Source organism: Centropristis striata, chromosome 15 (genome assembly GCF_030273125.1).
Source record: "Centropristis striata isolate RG_2023a ecotype Rhode Island chromosome 15, C.striata_1.0, whole genome shotgun sequence".
Lineage (NCBI taxonomy): Eukaryota > Metazoa > Chordata > Actinopteri > Perciformes > Serranidae > Centropristis > Centropristis striata.
In genome coordinates, this window is record NC_081531.1 from 4,934,735 (window position 1) to 4,952,593 (window position 17,859).

The window sequence follows — 17,859 nt, forward strand, 5'->3', positions numbered from 1 at the left end:
TTTTATCATGCACTAAAATTTGTTAATTTTGCCTAATTTATTTGAATATTTCTGCATACTGGGGTCCCTTAACAGACTTTGCAGAATTGCATAAACTGACTGTACAAAGCTGAGACTCTTGTAGGTTCAATGAGCCCACACTTACTCACATGTTATGATGTTGGTTACCATAGTAACCAGTTCATTGCAGTGAGAGCATTTCTTGAAAATTGACGTCACTGTATAAAATGACCTGTAACTTAACTGAAACTGAGCAGGTCGTAGGTTGAATATCACTGCTGTAAACCATCACATCATCTCCATTTCCTCACTGTATTATTACACTGTAATAATATAACCTAGTATTTTTTTGGTATGCCTAAATTTGTTTCTGTGAGTATGTTTTGTCCACATTATTCCTGTAAATATCTTTTAAATTCCAAAACAAACTGCTTACTTTCAGTAGGAAAAAACCATTGTGGCCTCATGAGTGAGAGATACATAATTTCCTTCTATTGTTTAGAGTCTTTGGGAACTCTGAACTTCCTGTTTCTTCGCCGTGTTGACAGAGCCACCGCCACAAACTGCCAAAAACAAATGAAAACAGCCAATAAAAGCGAATATATCCACTACAGCTGTTAGAATTTAATTTGATAACCGTGAAAAAAACTTAGTATCAGGCTCTCCTGTGGGATTTCAGGGCAGGCTGTTTTGCTAATTCACTCAGAGTTTGCTTCTGTTAATGCAGAATACTGTACAGATATATAACAATAAGGCCAATCATATTTTACTGTGTTGTTTATCCTGTGTTTTTACCTTTACAATATTTTTTTTCAAGCGAGGACATACAGTCATGGAAAACATTATTAGACCACCCTTGTTTTCTCTAATATCTTGTTCTTCTTCTCGTTATTATTATCATCATTATAATTACTTTTTTTTTTTTTTACACATACTGTCATGGAAAAAAAACATTAGACCACCCTTGTTTTCTTCAATTCCTCCTTCTTCGATTTGTTTATTGATGCCTGATACAACTAAATGTACATTTGTTTGGATAAATATAATAATAACAACAAAAATAGCTGATAAGAGTTTAATTTAAGAGCTGATATCTAGACATTTTCCATGGTTTACTTGATAATGATTTTGGTTATTATCTAAAAAAAAACATGGAAAATGTCTAGATATCAGCTCTTAAATCAAACTTGTATGAAGTATTTTTGTTGTTATCATTATATTTGTCCTAACAAATGTACATTTAGTTGTACCAGGTATTAAATGAACAAGAAAGCAAGGAGAAAACAAGTCCATGACTGTATATTAACGCATAAATATACATTTTTTAAAATCCCCAATATCCTGTAAAGCTACACGCAGTGGCCTACCGGAAGTAGTAATTTACACTATTTATTTGGATAGACAAAAAGACAAATAAACACAAATAGATAGGTGAATATAGTGTAACCTACCACACTGAATACTTGTTTTTCCCTAATTATATTGTAAACGTTGCGTCGAGTGCGTTATAGTTAACGTACGTTTGTCAACATAGACTTTATTTTGAAAATCTGACAGGAAGCTTGATGTGACTGCGTTACCTTGATGACGATGTGGTCACAGAAAGTATTAGCTGGCTACGCAATGGAGTTGGCGCTGATATTCACTATGGGACGCTATTTTTCAAGTAAAATTTGACGCTAAATTTAAAACTTTGCTGCAGTTAAAAACAATATTTAGTTCAGTGAAGTGACGCAGGCACATAAGTCTGATCAAACTGATTGATCAGCTCTCTGTAGGACCGTTAACTCCGCTGTTAATGATGACCACATGTGTTTTCATCTGTTTATTGGCTTCACTGCTTCTGTCAGGTAAGTCTGAGACTCTGAATTATTATTATTTTTATTATTATATATTTATTATTATTATATTAATATTATATTATTATTATTATTATTATTATTATTATTATTATTATTATTATTATTGTTAAATTATAGAAACTATATCGATAAAACTGTTATCATTTCTCATGTTTAGACACCTGAATTTATGATATTTACCAAAAAAACACATTAATAATGAATTTTTACTACTTTAAAAGATTTTACTTGCGTTTTCAAGTAGTAGTAATGTTGTATTTACGCTGTAAGTGTAATTGGGCATAAAATCACGTAGAAATATTATATATAATAAGCCTGCTGTTGCTGCGGTGTCTTGCAAACACACAGTAAAAGCTAAATTAAATTCAAAATTGAATTTGACTAACAACTGAGTAATAACTTTCAAATAAACTCTGAATGTGCAATTAAAACTTAGCTTCTATTCCTTCCCATAATTAGTGCTGCAACTGACAATTATTTTATGTATATATTTTATATTTTTTTTATATTATATGTTTTATATAATTATATTATTTATGAATCTATGGTTATTTTCTCAATTGACTGATCAGCTAAATGTTTCATTGTCCCTTTGGTTGTGGTGCCATGGAGAAACGCTGCTATGAGAATTATAATCACGCTTTTAAAATGAAAAAGAAAGTTTTAACACTGATCTGGTCACTTCTAGAGGTTTAATTGCAAAAGACAATGCAGCTTGTAAATCTGTAGGAGAGTAAAAGTACTTCATATTACATGTTATTCTTCAGATTATTCAACAAGTTGATCAGAATTTGGAAAGTTGAACGTGATAGAATGTAATTACATTCAGTCTGAAATAAAGCTTATTGCATACATAAAGATAAACATCCCCACTCTTTAATTACTTGTATTGCAATTATGTTGAGTCAATAAAAGAAAAAATTACCCAGCCCGTACCAACACAGAATACATTTTTGTTTAAACCATCTTAAAGCATCCATTCAAGTATAAATACACTCTTAATGTGCATTTAAAACTCAGCTTCTCTTTCCTCCCATAACTAGTGCTGCAACTGACAATTATTTCTCCTAGCCTACTTATTGATCTATGGTTATTTTCTTAATTGACTGATAAACCCACTTGTATTTCAATCAGTATTTGATATTCAGCTGAGCTAGATACCAAATACTTGACTGTTGTTGTTTCTGCAATACAGCCATTGACTTGTCATACTATATTTACTTTTTGGACACATGGAACTACTGTTTTTTTCAAATTATAGCAGAGCAAATTGCACAAACAGTAATCCCATGTACCCAGACCAAATATAGTATAGTAAGAAAACTAATTTTTCTGTAGTCAGATTTGTGCTTAGCTAAACCCAGGGTAAACCTCCACCAAATACAATTCAATATCTCAACTCTAGGCACAAATATGTTAATAATTTAGGGTATAAAATTTCCATCACATTCCCATTTTATCCACAGGCAACAGCAAACTCAACACAGTGCACTGAAAAAAAAGTGTGTCTAAAAACAAGATAAAAACACTAAATCTGAGGGAAATTATCTTGCTGCATGGACAGATAATTCACTTGACAAGATTTCTTGAATTAAGATTGTTAAATCTAGAAATAAGCATGTTGAACGCTTAAAACAAGAAATAACTCTTAAAACAAGCTAAATGATCTAACACAGTGTTTTTTTATCTTGGTAAGAAACTTAAAAGAAATGGTAAGAAATGTCTTATTTCAAGCATACAATATGATTTTTTCTAGATTTAATAATCTTAATTTAAGAAATCTTCCCTCAGATTTAGTGTTTTATCTTGTTTTTAGACACACCTTTTTTGCAGTGTAGCTAAGCCTAGAGTACACTTCCACCAAAGACAATTCCAAATTTCAACTGCAGGCACAAACATGTTAATAATTTAGGGTATAAAATGTCCATCACATTCCCATTTTATCCACTGGCCCCAACAAACTCAACACAGTTTCTCTTTAAAGACAGTGGGTTCATAGAGGCTTTTGTTGGCTGTCATTTGAGGGTATTTCCGGCTGTAGTGAATGAATGAAAAGATAAAGGAGTAGAGCCCTTGTGTTGATTGTCCATGCCCATTTAAAGCAGCCAAAATGTTTGGCCAGATTAGGATTATTCAATTCAGCTGTGAAATAATACATGTCAGTCTCAGATGATTCAGGTCATGACCGTGTTTGTGTGTTTTGCCATCTTTTGTGGCAAACTCTTTTACTTTGGGGCTTTGTCTGCACCTGGTTCTGATGCAACATGTGGTTCAAGATACTGTAAACAAGTCTTTGTGTGTGTGAATGAGACAGGAAGCAGGTTAACATTGTCCTCCTACATCAGTTTAACCCTCTGGAGACTTCTTCATCACATCCAGACGTAAAAAAAAAGATTCAAAATCACATTTTATGTTGGACTTAAGGACTATAAAAGACACAAAATTAGCAAAAAAAGATACAAAATGACCAAAGAAAAGACACAAAATAACCAAAAAAGACACAAAATGATCAAAAAAGACACAAAATGACCAAAAACGACACAAAATAACTAAAAATGACAAAATGACCAATAAAAGACATAAAATGACCAAAAAGACACAAAATTAGCAAAAAAAGACACAAAACGACCAAAAAAAGACACAAAATAACCAAAAAGACTCAAAATGACCAAAAAAAGACACAAAATAACAAAAAAGACACAAAATTACTAAAAAGACACAAAATGACCAAAAAATTAGACACAAGATGACCAAAGAAAGACACAAAATAACCAAAAAAAGACACAAAATGACCAAAAAAGATACAAAATGACCAAAAAAATACACAAAATGACCAAAAAAGACACAAAATTACCAAAAAAAAGACACAAAAAAAGACACAAAATGACCAAAAAAGACACAAAATTACCAAAAAAAGACACAAAATGACCAATAAAGACATCAATTAAAATCAAACTCAATTATTATCAGGTCATATGGGTGAAAAACAATATACCAACATGGCATTTAAACATTTTAAGTGATGTATACAGGCAGGATGGAAAGGATTAAAAAATTGACTAAATAGCCCAAAGAGACTCCATAGAGTTAACCATTAAGTAACTACAACTTGATTTTTTTTTTTAACATTGAATTGTTTCTTTTTGTTTGTCAACTAGTCAAACAAAGTGAGTTGGTAAAGTTCCACTGATAGTCTGAGGGTCTTTTGTTCTGTTGAGGAAATGCTGTTGATGGGGGAGTTGCAGTGTGTTTTGTCAGGGTTGATGCTCTGAGACCCTCCAGCTTCCTCTGCTGTCAGGAAGCTGATCACAGTCTCCCCATTTCCTTCAGTGTGGTCATCCGACTCTATGGGAAGTCCAAACAATGGCATTCCACTGCTGCTGGCTGCAAATAGACATTGTTTGTTGGTAGCGAGGCTTAAAGCCGCTTGTTGTGAGATCCGCTGCCAGTCCAATGAACTCAGAGGTGGTGATGCATAGAGCAAGACGCTGCTGTTTGGGTGTGGCTCTACTGTACCCAATACAAATCTTTATATTGTACTATATAGACTCTTACAGGAGAATGAGCTCAAAGTCAAAGACAGTATATCATCTAAATCATCTTATGGTATATTTGCTGGATTGGTGTCAATGTTGATCATTTTGTGTCTTTTGTTTTTTTTTCTGTAATTTTGTGTCTTTTTAGTAATTTTGTGTCTGTTTTTGGTCATTTTGATACTACCTCCAGCGGCCCCCAGGTAATTTCAGTTTGAGACCCCTGGGCTACATGGTGGTGTAGTGGTTAGCACTATTGTGTTAAGTTAAATCTGTTGGCACCTTTATTCTATAATTTACAGTCATCAGTCATCAGTCATCTACCTGCTACTAGGGAACACATTGTAACCAGGCTTGGAATTTCGTCATTTTAGGGGCAAGGCCATTTGGCCTTCCTGTTCACATTTATTTTAAGGGCACAAAGGCCGTTTGGTTAAATTACGCTGGTTTTACCTTTCAGATTAATACCTTAACAATCTCATTCATCAAGAAACATTAATGCACAATATATTAAATATATTAGAAAGGACCTTTTTGGAAAATGACAAATGAACCTGTTTTGAAAAGACGGCAAAATGAATCTCCTGCCTGAGTTCATCTAAGAGTAAGGAAAGAGAAATGCCTCCTCCTGCCATAAAAAAGGAACCTGCTGAGGTGAAATTTACATTAGCTAAATGTAGGGATGGGTACCGAATTCGGTACTTTTATAGGTACCGAACGAATTGCGTCGGTACTACCGAGTACCGATTCAAGTAAAATCAAACGGTACCATGTTTCGGTACCTAAACAGCGTTACCTTTAAACTGATCATTGATTTCAACCTGTTTTCATTTGACGTCTTTGATTAACAAGCGTGCTGACGATCGCACTATTTTTTTATTTACCTCCTCGTCTGGTCCTGTCTGCTCACCGCGGCCACTATCCACTAGCTGCTGCCCTCCTCCAACCCGGCGCAGAGACGAACAGCCGGCTCTCGGCCTGCTAGCCGCCAGCTGCTATCTCTCCAATGTCTCTACCCGGGCTTGGCCTTCGTCTGCCTCCAGATTGGACCTTCCTTACTCCGTTTGCTCTCTCCATTCTTCTGTAGACCAGTCATTAACAGCTAGCAGCTAGCTGCTGCATCTCTGGTCCTCCGCTAATACTCCGCTCTTCAACTCAGGAATATTACCTGCCACTTTATTCCAAACTGCCTCGCTGAAATTAAATCCCTCAGACTCCTGCGTCATCCTCGATATGTGCACAGAGCAGCCCGACTCAACTTTGTTTATTCCAACCATGCTATGCCCACAATACTGTCTGACCGGCGCTGCGCCGCACAGCTACGACGTCATCACAACAAATCACACGTGCACTTGCAACCTTTTTTTTTTTTTTTCTCCGTGCACTTGCCACCTGAGAGCGCTCCTCTGCATTCTTTGATAACACTGCAACCTTCATGTTACAAAATGCACGTTCACTCAACAATAAAGCACTGCTCATCCTGGATTTTATATTGTTTTGATATATTTTTTAAAGTTTATATTTTCAAACGCAAAAGTACCGAAAATTGGTACCGTTGAGTACCGATACCGATTCCCAGGTACCGGGTATCGGTACCGTATCGGTTCAAATGTGAACGGTACCCATCCCTAGCTAAATGTCGAGCCCTTGTTCCTGAGGTAGGGAAGACGTTAGCGATATCCCAACTAGCTAGCTATCGCTAGTTTTCATGACGCAAACATGTAACGTTAACGAGTCGACTTTAAATAGGCAAATACAATGGTAATTACCTATCAATAGTACTTTCTATAAAAACGTAAATGTTGAGTTCTGTCAAATACTACCACATACTTCAGTCACAACACATCAAAACATCTTGTCCCGCTAGCTTACCTGTGCTGCATCAACACATGGCTCATTTGAATATTCTAATGAGCCATGTGTTGATGCGCACACCTCTCGAAGGACAGGGAGTGGGTCGGGTTAGCGTTGTGTTTACTGGAACTTTGACAGGGGCGCAAAGGCCACCTTGGCCGTAAATTGAACATTTTTTCACAGGGCATCAAGGCCAGAGTGTGAAATTCCGACCCTGATTGTAACTGTAATGGCATTTTTTGTTGATGTGGCGAGCGCGGGAACGTGGGTGTTGTACTGTATTCTTTGCAGTTGAGAGCATGAATAAAGAAGACTAAACACGAACAATTATTGGAGATTAACATCTTGCACAGGGAGAGGGTCGCTGGTTCGACTCTGGCCTGCAGCTCTTCTGTCTGGAGTTTGCATGTTCTTCCTGTGTCAGCGAGGGTTCTCACCGGGTTCTCCGGCTTCCTCCCACAGTCCAAAAACGTGGACCTAGGTTTAATTGGTGACTCTAAATTGTCCGTAGGAGTGAATGTGTTGTTGTCTGTCTGTCTGTGATCGTCTGGAGACCTGTCCAGGGTGAATGGGTGGCCATTCGTCTGGCTTTAGACCAGACAGTCCGGCTTTTTAATGCCCTGGCCGGCTGCAGGCGCAGCCTTAAGTTGGGCACTCCTTTGTCCTCTTTTTGAGAAAATATAAAAAAAGAGCCATGTGTTGATTTGCCACGACACGCACTGTCAATCAAGCTCTCAGCTACTGAGAGTCTTAAAAAATGCCAAATGAAAGACCTCCTTTAACCCGGAATGGGCAAGAGAACAGGGGTTTGTTACAAAAAGTAAGAGTTCCTTTTTTTTTTTGTACATTATGTCGAAGCGATGTAGATGTGAGCAGCAAAGGTAAAGCAGCTATCAGAGACATGCTAGCACTGACTAGTACATGGAGTACAACTCTGCTTAAAACAGGATCATACCAAACAAATATCTGCTTGCTTGTCCCGTGTATGCAAAGTGTCCTCCTTTTTCATGTGAGGGGAATGGTCACCCTACCCCAGTGACCCAAGTGCGGATAAGCGGTTAAGGATAATGACTGAATGAAGCCCTGGTGCCATGGGGATGGATTTAAGGGGCGGCTGTGGTTAAGTTGGGAGAGTTGGTTGGCCCCCAACCGAAGGGTTGGTGGTTCGATCCCGAAGAAGATACTGAACCCCAAATTGCTCCCAATGTGCTGTGTTCATCGGTGTGTGAATGAATTCCCAATGGTGGCAGGTGGGACTGTTTAGGGTAGCCTCTGCCACCAGCATGAATGTATGGGTGAATGAGTGCAGTCTGTAGTGTAAAGTGCTTTGAGTGGTTGCAAAAGTGACTAGAAAAGCGCTATATAAGTGCAGGTCCATCCATTTACCATTTAGACGAAATCCGATGAAATCCTGCAGGTTCTCCAGAATCTTGTTTAGCTCAGGCTGCAGCAGCAACCAGTTGTTGTGGTCAGACCAAGATCCGGCTCCGCTCTAGTGCAAGACGTTGGAGGTCTGGCAGGAGGAGGAAGGGTCCAAGGTGGGCATCAGCAAACTCCTGCAGAGCTTCACCCATCTGCTCCAATTGCTTCTTCCACTGACACCAAGCTGCTGAAGGCCCAAACAATTTGTCTGGTCCTCCTGGAGAGACAGGAGACACAGAAGAACCAGAACCAGGGCTAAGCAGGGCAGACTGTCAGACCCTGCTGTAGTATAATGACAGGTTTTCTAACGGCAGTCTGTTGCTAATGGAAACAGTTGATTTGTCCACAGGTGGCACAAAACTGAAAACAAAAAAATACATAGATGTGTCATGACCCGGCTCGAAGGTGATGACAAAAAACGGGAGAGACACAGTGCATAGGCGATAGAAAAATAGATTTATATAGATAAAGTAACGCAAGCATGAGGTGTGTACATCAGTGGTTTCAGTCATGTAAATGTGGGTGTATTGATCATGTAAGGCTGCTATTCTCAACCTTGGGGTCCTGACCCCAATTGGGGTCGGGAAATGATTTCTGGGGGTCGCCAAATCATTTTGGAAAAAATATAAATGCACAAAATTAATATTAAATTACGTAATTCCTGACAGGGAGATGTTTTAGTTGCTGTCTGCTTTATTATTTGTCCATAATTCATCGTATCAACTGATTCTGTTCAGTGAGCACAGTGGAAAAAATAAAAGAAGAAGAAAGGAAACTGGCGCATTGTTGCTTTACTGCAAAGAAAAGCTCCAGACTGGGTCAGCAGCAGCATGCATGTTAAATTGGAGGTTGCGACTCAAAAAGGTTGAGAACCACTGATGTAAGGTAGGGTGTTGTGAAGTGGAAATGAATGAAACGCCTAAGGAACCAAAGAGCCAGCTGCCTTTTTATCCAGCTGGAACGCCCAGATGCTCCAGATCAGCTTGATGGAATCTGATCACCTTGGAAAAAGAAACAATTACATCATCAGAGTGAAAAAAATAGGCGGGGCAAGAAGAAACAAAAGAGGAGTGTTGTTAAACTGACATTTGGTATCAGGAGAGAAAAGTTGGATCAGTGGACCCCCACTACACTCATGGATGTGGTGTCACTTTACTGTGTTTCTGTTGCTCTTTTAGCTTTTTAAACAGAACTACAACATGCATTTTGTCCCTGCTCTGCTACTATAAACACTCAAATGCTCTTTTCAGTTTCTACAAAGCTCTGTCTCGTCCTCAGGCTCCAGGGTTCATGCTCAGGAGACGGCGCCCCGCATCGTCCACCACCCTGCTGACGTGGTGGTGAAGGCTGGGAACCCCGCCACGCTGTCCTGCCGGGCGGACGGCAGCCCCAAGCCGTCCATCGAGTGGCTGAGGAACGGCCAGCCTCTGGACGCCACGCTGGGAGGAGGAGAGCTGCAGCCCCTGCTGCTGCCGGAGGGGAGTCTGTTCTTCCTGCATGTGGGCAGCAGGCGAGGTCAGTCCCATGAAGGCACCTACACCTGCGTAGCCAGGAGCAGCGCAGGCAGGGCCACCAGCCGCAACGCATCGCTCTACATAGCAGGTGAGACTGAGACATCCTACTGCTGTCGGAGACTTAGATATCAACTTTGAGCAAAGTTATCTCTGATTAGTCTCATGTGTGTCAGGATGTCGTGTCTGGAAGTTGTCAAAATAATGCTGCAAAGTTCTGCTTTTTTTACGATTCATCCCAAAAAAAATTGAGAGTAGTGAAGCTTGTTGTTTGTGAAGGTTTGATAAAATGCTGCAGTTGTTGTCGTCCATACATGGACATACTCACAATCCTCTGGTAAAGCTGTCAGAGTTATAGTTTGGGCGTAGGACGCACAGATACGCCACCAACACGCACCAACAGCCTCATTGACTCCCATATTATAAACGCAGGAAGATTTCTGTAGAAAAGCATATTCAACAGTTTTTGAGATCGCTCTTCCAAAGCTATTTCTTCATTTTTCTTCACAAAAAACATATGTAGCTGTTCAGGAAGAACCCAGGATGCTCAAAGTGAAATCGGATCAATGATAGGTATTATGGTTTTGCCAAAAATGCTTTCTGTTCGAGGCCAGAAATTCCAGTCTGTCCACCTCTGGCTGCTGTCACTGTTCCGGAACATTGGACAGCTGCAGTTAATTCTGTTGATTGCTCTGCTCTGATTGGTCGACCCCAATGCCTTTGATCCTTTGATGTGATTACAGTTACAGATACTAGCGCACACACACATATGCGCGCGTAAACGCGCACACTCCTCCAGATACACATGCTTCACACACACACACACACACACACACACATTTTGAGGTTAAAGGTCATAGGTTGCTGTATAAATAAATACTTGAAAAGGAATGCTTGTTGTAGGTGTGCTCCTTGTATATTGTATAGTATTATAACATTACTAGTATTAATTGTTTGAAATCTCTGAAGAATCTCATCATAGTGTACACACACCGGCAGTAGCCCCCGTGGCCCTTTCAGAATTTCCCCAGAGGAAATTTTCTAGTTTGTATTGCAATACTCAAGTGTCAGGATAAAATCAATCGTTGGGGCCGATACGCTGATTCACACCTCTATTGAATAGGCCAACAAACACCTCAGGTTTATTTTTCCTTAATTCTTGCTTTAATAAGTGAGGAAAAAACCGACAGACACACAGTCTGTATTTTTACAGGCCACATCACCTGCATCTATTTAAGTGAAATCCTGAATCCCTTTTGGAGGAGAGAGTCACACACACACACACACACACACACACACACACACACACACACACACACACACACACATATTTTGAGGTTAAAGGGCATAGGTTGCTGTATCAATAAATACTTGAAAAGGAATGCTTGTTGTAGGTGTGCAGTATCAGAGGCAGGTAGTAAAACAGCCATTCAAGCCTGTTAGCCATCGGGGAAAAATGAGGCATTATCTAATACTAACTTTGGTTGAATTAAGAAGAAATCTACGGATGCAAATAGGCCATGTAATTTGGATGTATTCTTTAGATCTGAATCTGAAAGAAGACATGTTAAGGAAGAAAATAACCCAAAATCTCAAAATTGACCAGTGCATGAAAGAACCTGCAGTGTCTTTCCTTTATATACTATCAACATCAGAAAGTTTAGTAGCTCTGTCTGAGTCCTGGTCAAAGGACTTGCTACATTGTGTTATCATCCATCAGAGTCCTGTAAAGAGTCGAGACCAGCAGCTGCTGCATGTCCCCTGACTCACTGGGGTCCAGATCAGTAAACAGTGAGGCCCCGAGGTCAATTAGCACCACTGTTTGACCCTCCTGTTGGGCAAACATTGACACTGGACCCCCGTACCCCCCCTGCCTCTGTCACCACAAACATCTTCATCAGCCTCCTGCATGTGTGTGTGTGTGTGTGTGACTCTCTCCTCCAAAAGGGATTCAGGATTTCACTTAAATAGATGCAGGTGATGTGGCCTGTAAAAATACAGACTGTGTGTCTGTCGGTTTTTTCCTCACTTATTAAAGCAAGAATTAAGGAAAAATAAACCTGAGGTGTTTGTTGGCCTATTCAATAGAGGTGTGAATCAGCGTATCGGCCCCAACGATTGATTTTATCCTGACACTTGAGTATTGCAATACAAACTAGAAAATTTCCTCTGGGGAAATTCTGAAAGGGCCACGGGGGCTACTGCCGGTGTGTGTACACTATGATGAGATTCTTCAGAGATTTCAAACAATTAATACTAGTAATGTTATAATACTATACAATATATAAGGAGCACACCTACAACAAGCATTCCTTTTCAAGTATTTATTTATACAGCAACCTATGACCTTTAACCTCAAAATGTGTGTGTGTGTGTGTGTGTGTGTGTGTGTGTGTGTGTGTGTGTGTGTGTGTGTGAGGGAAGCGTGTGTATCTGGAGCCATTTTCTCCTTAAATATGAATTTATTACAAAGAGCCTTCATATTGAAGGGAGATGACAAAGTACAGATTTGTAATGTTTGCAGTGTTGTGTTCATGACTCTCATCCATGTGAGGTGTGTGTGTTTGTGTGCACTGACCTGGTCTCCATGGTTACAGTGTTGCAGGAGGAGTTCAGTGTGCAGCCCAGTGACGTGGAGGTGGCTGAGGGGGAGGTGGCCGTGCTGAGCTGTGGCCCCCCGGTGGGACACCCTGAACCCAACGTGGTCTGGAAGAGGAACGGTCTGCCCATCACCAACACGGACCACGACTACACCGTAAGCCTCAGGATGATGTGATGGATGCTTTACATGCTGATCTGTGTCTGAATGAACCCGACCACTTTAAATTAAGATGTTAATAGATTGAACCTTGTAACAATTACAACACTGCACCAGTCTGAACTGAATATACCAGATTAATGTAAAGATAGCAGCAAGAAGTAACCATGCACATTGTTTAAAGCACTATAATCAGTTATAATCCTATTCACACACTACAAAAAAGGTGTGTCTAAAAACAAGATAAAAACTCTAAATCTGAGGGAAATGATCTTGCTGCATGGACAGATAATTTACCTTGACAAGATTTATTAAATTAAGATTATTAAATCTAGAAATAAGCATGTTGAACGCTTAAAATAAGAAATTAACTCTTAAAACAAGATAAATTTAATGAACTGGCCCGAGCAGTGACCTGACAATTATTGGTTTCTTACCAAGATAATAAAAAAACTTTAGATTTAGAAGTATTACATAGCAGTTAGACTTTGTAAGGCAGTATAGACACATGACATGTGAAGTGTGTTTCTGATCCTCCTGTCTGCTTTAGGACCTGAGTGGGAAACTCATCATCGCTCCTGCACAGAAGTATCACTCTGGAGCTTATGTGTGTGTGGCCAGCAACATCGCAGGAAAAAGAGAGAGCAGGGCGGCTCGTCTCTCTGTGCTGGGTGAGAGAATAATCTCAACTACTTCTTACTGCTTTAACTGTTTGAATTCAGCTCCATGTTCTGAATGCAGATTACTGTATATCACAGTACAGTACAGTGCAGCACTGAGTTCCTCTTGTCTTCCCCTGCAGCCAAGCCTGTGTTGGTGCTGAAGCCAGGAAACGTGTCTGTTAGAGTGGGGGAGTCGGCCCAGTTCTACTGCCAGGCTAAAGGAGACCCCCCACTGTCTGTGGTGTGGAGCAGAGAGCAGGGCCCACTGCCCAACGGCAGGTACTTTATTATGGCAACACACACAAATACACACCTGATCAATGCTGATTTATATAATATATATATGCATTTATTAACCAGTAACATGCAGAAAACAGTAAATAGTTGTTAATCCTGGCTAATTTCTTTTTCCTGTCAGAAATTCAAATTTTCATTTATCCTTTATTTATTTTTCTTGAGGAATCATTGAGGGCAACCCCTCATTTACAATGATGTCGAGAGTTCAGAGAAAACACAAAACAGCACAGACAAAACACATGCAAGAACATTAAAAACAGTTACAGTGAAAGGCAGAGTTATTAGTTATCATAGTTTTAAAAAATGAAATGAAAAATGAAGACTGGTTTAATTTCTGGTTTGACACTAAGTCTGCTTATTTAGGGCTTCTTTCTTTCCTGACATTCCTGCAAATGAATGGAAAAATATTAGACCATCCTTGTTTTCTTCAGTTTCTTGTTCATTTTAATGCCTGGTACAACTAAAGGTACATTTGTTTGGACAAATATAATGATAGCAACAAAAATAGGTGATAAGAGTTTAATTTAAGAGCTGATATCTAGACATTTAACATGGTTTTATTGATAATGATTTTGTCAGAACAGATTTGATGCTTATCAAATAATATTATATAAATATATATTTATGAGATGAGATGAAATTCAACTTTATTGTCATTGAACAGAGTAACAAGTACTAGGACAACAAAATGACCATCAACTCGTCCAAACATATACATAAACATGCATACAATATGACAAAGGGGGTTATTTATATTCCATATATTTCTGAAAGTGATTTTGTCCAAACAAATGTACCTTTAATTGTACCAAGCTTTAAAATGAACAAGAAACTGAAGAAAAAAAGTGGTCTAATAATTGTTTCCATGACTATATATGCTATTCAACATTTCAGTTAGTGTAAAAAGATCTCAGAATAACTAACTGATTGTGTTTATAGGTATCTTGTAAACCCGGACCAGACTCTCCAGATCCACTATGTGACAGACCAGGATGCTGGCAGGTACACCTGCACTGCTAGTAATGATGCAGGTGTGGTCACTGCCAGCGCACAGCTGCTCGTTGATGGTAAGATGAGGTCTGAAAAACTGCTCATGTTTATCTCATCACAAACAGTCTGCCTTACGCCTTATAGCTGGGTATCTACAGGGACTTAAAAAATCCAAATCCAATAATTTGAAGGTCTTGAAATGTCTAAAATGCTCTTAAAATCTCATAAATGTCTTAAATACAAATTTGAAAGGTCTTTTTAATTTATTAACACTACTTTTTAAAAAAAAATCATAATGCATAAACTGATTTTTGAGGACAGGAAGTACCTGTGCAGCCCCGTCAGAATTTATTGAGCACAACCAGCTTGTGTGCTGTGTGTTACAGGCTAGCATAGCAGCATAGAAAAACTTTATAGAAGAAAAATTCTGGTATAAGATAGGTAAGTGCAAGTTGAACGATTTGTGGCTGTGAATAAATTCAGATACTTTGCAGGTAATTCCGGGCCTCCGATTTTCCTTCTTGTCTTTTGTATTTTGATTTGCCAGTATGGATGTGAAATGGGTCTTAAATTGTATTCATTATGGTCTCAAAAAAGTATTCAAAAGTCTTAGATTTGACTTTTTGAAACCTGCAGAGACTGTAAGTGCTGAGCTTTTTTTTAGTCCATATATAGGAAGTTAGATTTTGACTCTCATTTGTCTGCTGCATGTTCACCTAACTCTTCAAGGATCATGCAGCTTTTGGTTCAGAATATCATCTGTTTCTGGTTAATATCTCAGTTTTAAAGGTTTAGTTTGGATTTTTGTCAGTATACAGTATTACCAGTAGATGGCGTTGAAACAATGTTTTGCTGCAGAATGTATTTTAGCCTCTCCTGTGTGGTAATAAACCATTAATACTGTGTTTCCAGAGGCGACCAGCGCCACACAGAGAGACCTCCATAAAGAACTGTCAGCCCTGAGAGTCGCTCTGGAAAACGTCACCATCACGGCTCCTGGTTCTGACATATCACAAGTACAATGGACGGTATGTACCAGCTATTTCAGAGAGAGTTTCAGATTAAAAGCATGAATATTACAGGTGTATGATCCATGTTGTGTTTTGTCTGTGAGCAGCTCCAGTGTAGGTCATAATATCTCAGTAACAAGCTGTAATATCTGATTGAGATAATTAAGGACCAAAACACTTAAAACAAGTGAAACAGTTGAACATTTTGTGTCTTTTTTTAGTCATTTTGTGTCTTTTTTGGGGTAATTTTGTCTTTTTTTAGTCATTTTGTGTCTTTTTTTGATCATTTTGTGTCTTTTTTGCGTCATTTTGTGTCTTGTAAGTCTTGTAAGTGTTGATGAAACAGCTTTGTAACTTTTGATATTCTAGTTTCAAGCATGTATTTAGGTCATAAAATCTCAGTAAGAAGCTATAATAGCTTATTGAGATAATTAAGAACCAAAACACTTAAAACAAGTGAAACAGTCGAACATTTTGTGTCTTTTTTTAGTCAGTTTGTGTCTTTTTTTGGTCATTTTGTGTCTTTTTTTGGTCATTTTGTGTCTTTTTTTGGTCATTTTGTGTCTTGTTTTAGTCAGTTTGTGTCTTTTTTTGGTCATTTTGTGTCTTTTTTTGGTCATTTTGTGTCTTTTTTTGGTCATTTTGTGTCTTTTTTTTGGTCATTTTGTGTCTTGTTTTAGTCATTTTGTGTCTTTTTTTGATCATTTTGTGTCTTTTTTGCGTCATTTTGTGTCTTGTAAGTCTTGTAAGTGTTGATGAAACAGCTTTGTAACTTTTGATATTCTAGTTTCAAGCATGTATTTAGGTCATAAAATCTCAGTAAGAAGCTATAATAGCTTATTGAGATAATTAAGAACCAAAACACTTAAAACAAGTGAAACAGTCGAACATTTTGTGTCTTTTTTTAGTCAGTTTGTGTCTTTTTTTGGTCATTTTGTGTCTTTTTTTGGTCATTTTGTGTCTTTTTTTGGTCATTTTGTGTCTTGTTTTAGTCAGTTTGTGTCTTTTTTTGGTCATTTTGTGTCTTTTTTTGGTCATTTTGTGTCTTTTTTTGGTCATTTTGTGTCTTTTTTTTGGTCATTTTGTGTCTTGTTTTAGTCAGTTTGTGTCTTTTTTGGGTCATTTTGTGTCTTTTTTTTGGTCATTTTGTGTCTTTTTTTTGGTCATTTTGTGTCTTTTTTAGTAATTTTGTGTCCTTTTTTGGTCATTTTGTGTCTTTTTTTGTCTTTTTGTGTCTTTTTTTTGTCATTTTGTGTCTTTTTTAAGTCATTTTGTGTCTTTTTTTAGTCATGTTGTGTTTTCCCTGTGAGCAGCTCCAGTCCCTCCCAGCACAGCCTCACTACCTCGACGGCTTCGAGGTTCTCTACCGCTCTCTGCTGCCTGCCAGCTCCGACTGGGCCGCAAAGAAGGTGACTCTGCCCAGCTTCCAAGCTCAGGTGGGGCCCTTGAAGAGAGGCTACAAGTATGAGTTTAAAGTCCGCCCCTACGGCAGCAACTTGTACGGGAGGGAGAGCAACACCCGGCACTTCAGAGTCCCTGAGACAGGTGAGGAACGGTCTGATTTAAGAGTATAGTATGGAACATTTTCACATACTAAAAACGAGACCTATGTTATACAGTTATGGAAAAAATTATCAGACCACCCTTGTTTTCTCAAATTTCTTGTTCATTTTAATGCCTGGTACAACTAAAGGTACATTTGTTTGGACAAATATAATATAACAACAAAAATAGCTGATAAGAGTTTAATTTAAGAGCTGATATCTAGACATTTAACATGGTTTTCTTGATAATAACCAAAATCATCAAGAAAACCATGTTAAATGTCTAGATATCAGCTCTCAAATTAAACTCTTATCAGCTATTTTTGTTGTTATCATTACACAAATGTACCTTTAGTTGTACCAGACATTAAAATGAACAAGAAATTGAAGAAAACAAGGGTGGTCTGATAATTTTT

At 38.4% G+C, this 17,859-nt stretch overlaps 1 protein-coding gene across 1 annotated transcript in view; it reads left to right on the forward strand.

Annotated features, from left to right (window-relative positions):
* robo4 (roundabout, axon guidance receptor, homolog 4 (Drosophila)) overlaps positions 1 to 17,859 on the forward strand; it is a 42,932-nt gene that overhangs the window by 5,780 nt on the left and 19,293 nt on the right. The window contains exons 3-9 of the mRNA XM_059351809.1: positions 9,950 to 10,273; positions 12,780 to 12,937; positions 13,491 to 13,611; positions 13,743 to 13,881; positions 14,839 to 14,966; positions 15,802 to 15,917; positions 17,213 to 17,444. Of these exons, the coding sequence (XP_059207792.1) occupies positions 9,950 to 10,273; positions 12,780 to 12,937; positions 13,491 to 13,611; positions 13,743 to 13,881; positions 14,839 to 14,966; positions 15,802 to 15,917; positions 17,213 to 17,444 (1,218 nt within the window). The remainder of the gene's footprint in view (positions 1 to 9,949; positions 10,274 to 12,779; positions 12,938 to 13,490; positions 13,612 to 13,742; positions 13,882 to 14,838; positions 14,967 to 15,801; positions 15,918 to 17,212; positions 17,445 to 17,859) is intronic.